The 11149-nt window shown below is 45.3% G+C and overlaps 1 protein-coding gene across 6 annotated transcripts in view; it reads right to left on the bottom strand.

Moving 5' to 3' along the window:
* Nucleotides 1–643: 643 nt before the first annotated feature.
* LOC117770404 (zinc fingers and homeoboxes protein 2-like) overlaps nucleotides 644–11149 on the bottom strand; it is an 80742-nt gene continuing 70236 nt past the window's right edge. For 4 of the 6 annotated variants that reach the window (XM_034599836.1, XM_034599838.1, XM_034599837.1 and 1 more), the window contains 3 exons: nucleotides 7609–10808; nucleotides 5360–5544; nucleotides 644–823 (listed from right to left, as the gene is read on the bottom strand). In XM_034599836.1, the coding sequence (XP_034455727.1) occupies nucleotides 5364–5544; nucleotides 7609–10481 (3054 nt within the window). In that variant the 5' untranslated portion in view covers nucleotides 10482–10808 and the 3' untranslated portion in view covers nucleotides 644–823; nucleotides 5360–5363. Of the gene's footprint in view, nucleotides 824–1416; nucleotides 1430–4736; nucleotides 5192–5357; nucleotides 5545–7608; nucleotides 10809–11149 lie in introns of those variants that run through there. The other 2 variants (XM_034599839.1, XM_034599840.1) reach the window with 2 other exon arrangements.

Consider the following 11149-nt stretch of genomic DNA (forward strand, 5'->3'; position numbering starts at 1 on the left):
AAGGTTCACTCTGAGAGGACGGTTTGGGATTAATTATGATTAATTCATATTTCTATCAGTGGTAATATTTATTTAAACCAACAAATTAAATTTACACCGAACCTCCCCCAAAATATAGAAGACGACGAAGAGGAGATTAAAAGATCTGCAGTCGAAGCTCAGACGAAGAAACTAGAAGGAAAAACATGACGGACGTGTTTCATGTTAAAGGGAAAAGATTCTGTTCATATTGAGTTTGATCATTTAATGAGAGTTATGACTGTAAAATGTTTTCATGCTCTAATGTTCAGAATCACTTTCCTCAGACGGTTCATCGCTGCAGCTCCTCTCTTCAGCCTCTGTCTCAAACCCGTCTCTTTAAGACCCCCAGTCTGCCCTGATTGGTCGGCTGCTCTCACTCCACCTGGTTTTGTTAGTGGGCGTGTGCACGAGGTCACGTGACGATGATTAACTGACGAGGTCTGAAGAAGACTCGACTCGAACAGACTGAAGATTTGAAATCTTATTGTGAAATGAACTAAAATCACTAATCTGAGGGATTCCAATCATCTGAACCTCGCCAAAATAAAATCCTAAAGTCTTCCACCCCAGAGGCCTGGTGCTTTTCAAACTCATGAACAGAGGAAACGACCACGACGTCGCCTCCACCGTGACGGAGAAGGATGTTGTGCGTGATCTGCAGTGCGACAATCAAAAGGTAAAACATCGGCAAAAAATAAAAAAGGGAAAAAACAATATCTGAATAAAAAACTTCTGTTGTTGCTCCGTTCTTTTCTTTTCTTCTGTTTCCAGCAGCAGCGATGGCGGCAAATCCTATTTGCACCTGAAACAGACAAAGGAGGGAAAAGTACGTTAGAAATCATCAAACACTGAAAGTTTCAGTTTCACAGGAACTCAGATCATTCCCACAGAAACAGAAGGAAAAAAAACCATAAAAAACAAAAGCGGGGGGGGGGGGGGGGGGGGGGGATTAAAAAGTAATATTTGTGCCAGGAGCCGGTGTTCCCGTCGCCCGGTGCTGCTGGGAACTGGGACATGTTGTGAAATCGCAGCTTTCTCCTCGACCCGCCCGGCCGGCGCTCTCTCTTCTAATCCGTGTAAGAGGGAAAGTGTGTGGAAGTTGTGTTTTGTGCGGAAGTGATTAAACGAGGCTCGCGGCCGCTGTGATTATAGAAAACAGGACAATGGACAGTGAAACACACAGAAACACACAGAAACACACAGAAACACACAGAAACACACACGGCTTCATCCTCTACACAGAAACTGCTGTTCGGCCTCAAACGGTCGACGGAGAGAACGATTCTCCGGATTCAGACGCTTCGTCTCCAGGAGCCTTCACGTCTTCTGAGGTTCTGACGCTAACTCGTCATTTCAGGCTTTAATCAGTAGTTTTACACTGAAGATAACAAAGAGGATCCTCAGTTGATCTCGTGTTTCACTGTCACTGCGTCTTCCTCAGTTTAAATCCTCCGAGAGAGAAGCAGCTGCTGAGCACAGTGAAACAGGAGGAGGAGGAGGAGGAGGAGCAGGAGGAGGAGGAGGAGCAGGAGGAGGAGACCAACATGGAGCAAAAAGAGACCGAGCTCCTGACTGAGATTCAACAAACAAACAGACAGGAGTGAAGGTAACGAAGGAGTTTTATTTTGAAACTGAATCCACAGATAAACTCAGTCTCATTATTTAAATGTGACGTGTGGTGGAAAGTGAGTGGTCCATAAAAAGACTTTAAATAAAGATGGACGACGTGTCTCCACTTCCTAGTTTGGTCCATGTCCCATCTGCTAACATGGAGGAGGAGGGTTTATGATCTATACTGCAGCCAGCCACCAGGGGGAGATCCAGATGTTTGGGCTTTAATTTTGTCTATAGGTCCTGAAGGAAAGTCAACACACACAAACGCACACGCACACACGCACACGCACACACACACACAACTCTGCAATTCAAAGACACAAATCTTAAAAACCAAACAAGGAAAAACCCAAGATGTTTATAATAAATACATAATTCAACTCGCTCAGCAGAAGAAGAACTTGTTCACAGACGTTCTGCAGAAAAACACAATTATCACTACTGAGAGTTGTTTTAGTTTTCACTTGAATATTTCAACAGTAAGTTTCAGTGAAGTTTTGTTCCAAAGTTTTTGGGATTCTGGTTCAGCTGCTGTTTTCCTCCTGATGAAAATACATCAGTTTCACTCTGTGTTTCATGATATTTGATATTTTCTGAATCTTTTAATAAAAATAAAATCTCCTTTTCTATTGAAACTGAATCAAAATGAAACATAAATGGTGTTTTTTGAATCGGTGGTTTCCTGGAGAAGTTTGTTCTTTGCCTCCGTGTTGCAGCATTTTGGCAATTAAGCCGTCGTCTATAAGCTACGACCGTTGATAAGTTATTATGGGACGACGCTCAGCGCTCGGCTGATTAAATGAAGCCGAGCGCTGCAGTGATTAGTGAGACAGGACAATGGATGGTGCACACACACGCACACACACACACACACACACACACACACACACACACACACACACACACACACACACACACACACACTGATTTGCGTTGCAGGAATTTGTTTTTGCTCCATCAATCGTTCTGACTCTTTAATAAAAACCCGTCGCTCTCCGTGTTGCTGTGACCTCCGACCTCTACCCCCCCCTCCTCTGAGTAGAACAAAAGTTTTCTCTAAAACTAAAGGAGAGAAAATTAAACACAAAGTCACACATGTTCACGTCCAGATGCATATTTCAGACATTTAATTCCTGCAGATGAAAACAGGTTATTCTGTGATGTTTTGGCTCCATTCACTAACTTCGCCCTTTCGCTTCTCTCTGATTCTAAAATGTGTGAAAGTGTTTTTTGCAGAAACCTCTTGATTAATTTCAGACGTGTTATTCTTCCTTTTCTCTGCAGATATTCGACTCCAGCGTTTACCTTGGCTTCCTCCCCAAAAGAACAAAGTTAGGATTAATACAGAATAATATCGGGGGATGTTTGTCACATTCTCATCATGTTTTGCTGAATAGTTGAATAACTGTCTTTAATTCCCATTATGAGCAGAACCTGAAATGACGACTGATGATTCTGACCAGAACCATTTTTAACTTGAATTAAAATAGTTTTAAAAGTCGACGTATTTTCCTCATCTCAGGTTTTCACAGTTTTGTTCATTGGTATTTTTTCTGTCTGTATTTTGACTTTTGAGCTGAGATGAATTTCAGGATGTGAAACTGAGTCGTGTTGCTGTGACTTAGATGCTGTGAGGGACGAAGCGGCTCTTATAGCGTCTTTTAGCTCTTTGTTTTTGTTTCTGTGGAGGTGGAGGAGACCAAACCTGGAGCTGAAAGGGACTGAGCTGGATCAGGAGACACTAACATCACTTTGCTGATGTGCGCTGGATGAATGAAAAGGCAGAAAAAGCTTGAAAGATGATAAAATCGACCAAATTATAAATCAAAGCAGCTTTAAAAAACCCTTTCATTTCAAACGTTTCCTACACGTGTGCATTAGAACAGAAAGAATATGGCTAATATAGAATCAGAAGAGAATAATACCGGATATCGGGTTTCTGAACGTTTCCCTTCCCGAAACACTTTGATGGGATCGTTTTATCGACTTAAAACGACTCTGACGGAGCTTTGAAGTGATCTGACGAGGAACCTGAAGTGAATCGTAGGATGAAAAGTCTGAACGTCAGGACACACTGACGCCCTTTAAGAGATGTGTTCCCAGTTTCTCAGGTAGAACTGTTCTGCCACAATCACCTGCTCGGATCAGAACCGGAGCAGGTTCCTCTGCCACTCAGTCGTCTGTGAGCCAAAGTGTTTCTGAGAGCTGAGTTCAGCCTCCGATAATAACTGGCACCTGAACCGAGCGCCTGGCAGAGCGGCGAGTGTGTGGCCTCCGAGTTTAGGCAGCAGCTCATGTTCATTTATCATCCTGCTCACAAACTGAATCTCTGAGCGCCGCTGCCCCCCCGCGCCGGGACGCGAGGCGTCTGACGAGCGTCTGAAGTGAAGTGGATGAAAGTGACAGCTTGATTCAGACGTTAACGTGTTTGACACTGAAACTTAAATTCTCTAATTTCAGTAAAGAGTGGCCTCTATGCAAGTGCAGCAGATTGATGTTGTGTTGGTGTGTTTCTGTCTGGTGAGTGGGATGGAGCCCAAAGTGGAGGAGTTTAAACAAGTTAGTGAACAGGGATTCTATTCTATTCTATTCTATCTTATTCTATTCTATTCTATTCTATTCTATTCTATTCTATCTTATTCTATTCTATTATATTCTGACTCAAACTGTGGATCAACATTGTGTTCAGACTGATTTGATTCCCGTTTGAAAACTCGACGAACATGAAGCTCAAGTTGCTGCGGTGGCGAGTTGATCATGTGACCTGTGGCGTCTCTGGACCAGGACAGTTTCTGAACAGCATCAAGCAAATCGAATACAAATGAAACTGAGAAACACAACAGTTCACACAACGAGCAGCACTGACGACTTGATTCAGTGCGTGTGTGTCTGTTTGTGTGTGTGTAAGTGTGTGAGTTGACTTTGTCGTATTAAAAACTTTATTTCACTTTTGTCTTTAACACTAAACTTACTTTGTGGTGTTGTCTGTCATATTATTTAGATTTAAAAACCAGCTCGTTGACAGACAAGTGAAATAGTTTTGAATCGAGCAGAAGAGAAAAGTGCCAGAGAAGAAGGATCGTGAGTCGTCCGCTGACAGGAGGAGTTTTATTCCTGTTGGTTTTTCTAAACGCTGCATATTGATTATTGATTCTGTCACGGGCTGGTTCTTTTGATCAGGTTTCCCAAACGAGTGACAAGCTGACGAAGTAAGAAGTCGAGTCTCCACCTTGTTCGTGAGTTTGCCTGCAGGACGTATTTGAACAGATTCTATTTGATGAAACTTTCCGTCTTCTGTCAGAACGAGCCTCAGACTCTGTCGTCACACTCTGCCCCCGGTGGAGCCTTTTATCATCACACTTTACCACACCAGGGGGTCTGCTGCTATTTCTGGCCTCAGATAATGCTTTTTTTTCTCTTCTCTCTCCTAACTTTTCCTAAAGTTGGCGTCGTCGCCGAAGCAGTCGAAGCCAAAACTGACACAGCTCCACACACAGCCGGCGACTGGCTGGAGCGGCTCTGTTTGCTGCCCGGGATCGAGACGCTGGCTTCAACTCTGACGGACGGAGGAGCGGAGGAGGGACGCCCGGGACCGACCGGAAATCACTCCACTCTCTTCTAAAAACCTGCAGGTTCAGTTCCACAGAACCGTCTGCAGATGATCTACTGTTTGACCTCATTACCATCGAGTATTAGAACCCATCACTCATTAACGTCCTCTCACCGTTTCATCCAGTCAGCCTCCCGGACGCGTCCTCCGCCATCTTCCTCTCTCTGTCCAGGAGCAGCTCCCGTCCTCTCCTCGAGCGTCCGTCCTCCAGCCAGCTCCTGAACACCTCCCGCGCTCCTCCGACCACTCCTCCGTTCTGTCCCCCGTTCTTCAACTCCGCCACGTTCTGCTGCCTCAGTCTGTTGGAGGTTAACAAAGCGTGACCTAAAGGTTCAGTGTGTGGGATTTAGTGGCATCTAGTGGTGAAGGTGCAGATTGCAGACAACAGCTCTCCCCTGCGTGTTGAATCATTCATGATATTGTTAAAAAAACTAAATGTAGATTAAGTCATTTTCTGCCACTAAACTAAAACTAATGAGTTGAGGTGGTGCAGCAGTGAAGCATGATGGGAGTTGTAGTTTCTACGACGTTGTTCAGCTGTTAAAATATATACAGAAGTTAAAAACCACAATTTGAAAATATACATGTTATATTAAAGTATCAACGCGTTGATGAGCTGGTCCCTGTGTAGTTTGTATTTTCTGCTGCATTATTGCAGAATAGGGCCTCAGCTAAATAATCATTTTTACAAATATTTTTGAAGAAAGTTAAGTTATAAACGTTTGCTCTGAAATCGACGGAATGTGATTTGATATATTTATGTTACTGCTTCTTCTTCTATAGAAAGATGTTTTTATATTTGTCTGGTTTGTAACACTCAACATCATCTTTGTTTATTTATCACAACGATGAAGGAATACGATTTTATTTAATATTTAAAGACAAATGTAGACGATTTAATTAGATAATGAAACTGAAATTGTAAAAACACAATCGCTAGATGTTAGAAAGTCCGTCTCAGTCGTGTGGAACCACTAAACCAGCAGTTAACAGCTGAAACACCAGGAAACATCTCAATGAAGCTTAAGTGACAAACATGAAATTGATTTCGTCCTCGCAGATAAAGAGACGGGACGAATAATCTCTGAAATCAGATTCAAGGATATCTGTATTTCACAAGGAAGAAAGGAGCCGTCAATCATGTGATATTTAAGAGAAGTGCGGTGATTGTTCATTATCAGATTTAACACAAGTGGAACAATAGTTGTTTTTAATTATCATGAGAATATAGACGCAGAGTTATTTGATCCTGATGGATGTTTTTTTTTTCATGTAATGTGGAAAATAAGAAAATATTCCAAAGTAAAATTCAAAGATGACAAATCTCAACTGTGTCAGTTACAAAATTTGGTGAAATAAAGAGAAAATCACTTTTACCTTTAGCAGCTCTCTGCATGAAATCATCTTTCCCTGAATTTACCATAAATCTATATCAAACAAATGAATTCCTTTGTGTTGCAGCGTCAATGTTTCTCTCGTTGTCTGTACATTTCAAACCGCGCCAGAGCCAGAAAGATTCTAACGTGCCGTTAACGAGCTTTTCAAAGACTGAGCCTGAACCCCCGAGCTGACTCACGGGAAGAATAAAACTCTCGCCCAAATTATTGTGGAGATATTGGTTTCCTGCCTAATGGCTCGGTTATTTGACGAAAGATGTCCCAAGCTCCCAGAATTCACGGCAGACTAAATAAAGTGCCGTAGATTTTCAGGTTAATGTCCTGAAAACAATGTTAACGTGGCAACAAGGAAACAACAACACGATCCCGCTGAGAGGAAGCAGGGATTTATTTCTGATGCACAGGTCACCACAAAAAAAGATTCTGAGACTGAAACAGAATATTTTGTCATTTATATAAAGATAGAAATAAGATTTATAGAAGAATCTTTAGGTTTTGAGTGTAAAATGATCAGAGATGATGTAAATTCTGGATTTACTAAAAGAAAGAGTAACATTTGATTTGTGTTTCTGAGGCAGTTGTGGGAAATAGTTTAAGATTCTTTAAGTAAATTTACCAATTGAACAAGTTCTTCTTTTAAATGAACCTAGAAACTCGAGAGCCAAAAGAGAAGATTGTGGAATTGTTTTGCAATACCAGTGCTACCACTAGGTGGCGAAGTATTAACTCAATTTCTAGCCTTAAGTTAAGGTTTAATGTTTCAAAGTAAAAGCATTTATAAGAAATTTGAGACTATTAAATTAAATAATATGTTATTGTTCGCTGTGGGGAAGTTTAAAATTAATCATAAAATTGACCTTATTGTATATTTATACAACAAAATGTTTTCACTAGTGTGAGGATCCTTCAAAAGAAAAGCAAAATACTAGCAAACGTAAAACTTTAAATATTCTGCGAGTTCAGTACCTTCCAGCAAAGCGGTCGTGGACGTCGTCGTGCTGTTGGCTGTTGAGGCCGTGGGCGCGCTGCTCCATCAACCAGCCCAGCTCCAGCTCCAGCACCTTACTGCTGCTGCTGTTTGTTATGGCTCCTTCCTGACAGCGCTGGATGATGCTGGAGGGAGCATTTTCAGGGGAACACACAGGCGCCCCCTGTCCTCCATTTACTCCGTTGTTGTTAAAAAGTTCTGTCAGGTCCATGCTGCCGCTCTGCAGCCGACTGTCGTTGAACCAGCGGGCGAGGTCGGCCCGAGCCAGTCCTGTCCGACCCTCCAGCTGGTTTAACTCCTCAGGGGAAGGCCACCGTGTTTGAGCAAAATCGTCCTTGAGGAGCGCCAGGGATCGGCTGTCTGGAGGCACTGAGCAGGGGTTCGGGTTGGGGACGTGGGGGGCAATGGTACCGGGGGAGATGATGGGCAGAGTGTGCGAAGGTAGCAGAGGGCTTTTAAGATGGCCGGCACCGATGCTCGGTTTATGAATCCCATTCAGCTTCAGGGTTTGGTGTTGCTGCTGATGTAGTTGTTTGTCAGTGAGGGCAGCGATGCCCCCCACCCCAATCCTCTTAGTGCCCATGGAGTTGATAAGTGCTTGTTCCAGGTTGTCGCGTAGCGCGCGGCGCTCCACGAACCAGCTGTCGATCTCCCGGTGAGACAGGCGGGTGTTGGCTGACAGACTGTCCACATCGCTGTGTGTGGGGAAGCTGTTCCTCAAGAAGTTCTCTTCCAAGATCTTCAGCTGTTCAGCCGTTTTTCCTTTCATTCTCTCCAGCAAAGGAAACTGGGTCAGCACTGAGGACTTCTGCTGAAAATCTGGTTTCATATGTATCCCCCCATTGTTGTAAAGAGCAGAGGTCTGATGATGAGGCCATTTACCGTCAGTGCGAGACGTTCCATTGGCCTCTGTCAGAGGCGTCAGTACCTTGTCCCCTCTGGGGTAGCTGGCTTTCAGCTCCACTCCTTGCTGCTCTTTTAGTTTCTTACCATCCAGGCTAAACCCTAGAATCTGTGGTGGGGCTTTAGCCGGAGCACGAATGGACTGAATAATGGTCGGCCTCCTTATCTGGGGGGTAATGAGTGGAGGGGAGTTTGGCAACTTCAAATCAGAAGCTGGCAAAGGGTGGGTGTTTGGGTGCTTTTCTTTGGAAGCAATGGGCAGGGCACGAGGAAGGAATAAGGATTTTTTAAACGGAGGGGCAAAGATAGGCGGGGGAGCCATCATCCGCCTTGTTAAGGAATCTGAAAAGACAATGGAGGGCCGTGACATCACTGGCTTTGATTTGGGGCTTCCTAATGTTGAGAGCATCTTCCCTTTGGACAACAATGATGGTGATGATGATGGGGGGGGCATTAAAGGCACGGATGGCCTCTTCATCTCCATGGGAACAGGAGGTGGGGCCATTGGGAAGTGGTCTTTCTGGGGTGGAGGGGGTGGAGGAGGAGCCATGAGGCCCCTGTCTTTAGGGTCACCAGAATGGGGGGCGACTGCCATAATGGGTCGCTTAGACTCTGGGCCACACAGCGTCGTCAGGTGTGCTGGTAGGGTTCGTTTAAGGGTGGAGCAGATTGCGACCCCAGCTGGAGAGCTTGTGGTGGTGACTACACTAAACCCATTGGACGTGGTCGTCCGGACATGACCTGAAGGTGCCACTGTGGTGTGGACAATGGGCTGCTGCTGGGAGGCTTTGGCAGACGGCTGAGAGCTTGTAGGGAGGATGGTGAACATGGGATGGGCAGGAGGGAAGGAACCATTGAACATTTTCTTTCTTGCTTCCTCCACCTCCTCCGGGGACCAGGTGATGCCTTGCTTCAGGCGCTGGGTGGTGAACCACACTTTGATCTGGTCCTCCGGGTGCTTGGAAGCAGCTGTGAGCCAGGACAGCTCAGCATGGGTGGGGTAAGGGAATTTGTTGAAGGAGGTGATCAATGTCAGGTTGTCATCTAGAGAAGGGTTATATTTGGTAGTGTTCAAGGGAACAGCTATTTTTGGTACAGAGTTGAAGTTGGGCGGGCGCTGGAGCATCGGGCTGACGTGGGAGAGCCCTTGGAGGATGGTGGGTTCAGGGATGATGACGGTTCCATTGATGTTGACCGCCGTGATCTGATCCAGCCGGCTCTTCAGGTCGCCTCCTCGATAGAGCGACTGGATATTGTCGGGGGTTTTCAACGTGGTAGAGATGCAAGGTGGAAACACGGAACTGTTGCTGCTCTCACCTTGTTCATTTGTCGCTTCGCATTCGACTGAGTTGTCCCTGCCTTCGATTGTCTGCTCTAAGATCGTCTGATTGTTCTCTTTTATCCTCTTGAACTTGAAGTTAGTCTCGCCCGGGTGCTGGCTGTCGTTGTGCTCTGTGAGTGAGTCAAACTTCTTGGTGTTGAAGTTGCAGACAGCACAAAGGTACAACGGATTGAGAATGACGTTAGGGTGGCTCGAGTCCACATGCTCTTTAAAGTCATTCAGGTTCTGGGTGGAAAACGGGCAGTATTTGCACTCGTAACCTCTGGGCAGCTTTTTCTGGGATGTTGGGTCAGATTCAGCCTCTTCCCCATCCTTCTCTTCTCTGGCTTCTACATCTTCAATGACAGGGGGTCGGTCTTCTTTACCCGACTGCTGCTCTTGCTCTAATGGCTCAGGAGTTTGCTTTTCCTCTGGATTTGGAAATGTCTGCTGGTCTGGATCCTCTGGTTTCTCCTGCTCGGCGACTTGACTCTTTTCTGCACATTCAGGTGACTCGGACTTGTCCGTCGATATTTCCATCACCTCCTCCGCTTCATCTCGCTCTTCAGGCAGGTCAGGAACGACCCGAACCATGCAGGGGGTGGAGGACTTTCTACGACTGGACATGGTGGCTGCTGGTGACAGTGTTGGTGATGGTGTTGCTGATTGCGTTGAAGATATTGTGATTTTTGGCTGCTGCTGCTGCTGGTGCTTTCCAAGGACGTCAGCGTGTCGGTGTGTGAGGGGGTCTTACTGGGGTGGATCGGAGCTGATGGTTGTGGATACTGGAAGGTGGGTGGAGGTGGCGTCTCCAGCGTGAGAGAGGGAGGGCGAGAACCGGCTAATGCTGCCGGCCCAGGACCGGGTGTGCAGTGGCGTCTCCCGCTCACTGGCAGTGTCAGCTACTGACCTGGGCGTCATGGGATAGCATCACAGACAGCAGCGGTGCTCAAGCTGTGTGGAGACAAACACAAAGAGAGAAAATTACATGTTAATATTGTTTGTGTTCATGGAGCTGCTCAGCAGCCGCTTGGGGACTAAAAGCATAAAAACACACGTTAGACAAACATAGAGAGAAGTGGTGTTGATCTGTTTGTGAGCGATGTGCTGAATTCACCCTGAATAAGACAAAGAACAGGAAGAAGCATGATGGGCACTGACAGAAGGGGAGAAATGGATAATTTGTGCTTTTGTAAAGAGGAAAACAGCGTTTGGTTGAAACCTCCTATTTATTTGAGAGATGTGAGACCAGCACAGTATCAGAGATAAAACACATCCGCACAGATGTTTGACTG

The sequence above is a fragment of the Hippoglossus hippoglossus genome, chromosome 11, assembly GCF_009819705.1.
Source record: "Hippoglossus hippoglossus isolate fHipHip1 chromosome 11, fHipHip1.pri, whole genome shotgun sequence".
In the NCBI taxonomy this organism is placed as follows: domain Eukaryota; kingdom Metazoa; phylum Chordata; class Actinopteri; order Pleuronectiformes; family Pleuronectidae; genus Hippoglossus; species Hippoglossus hippoglossus.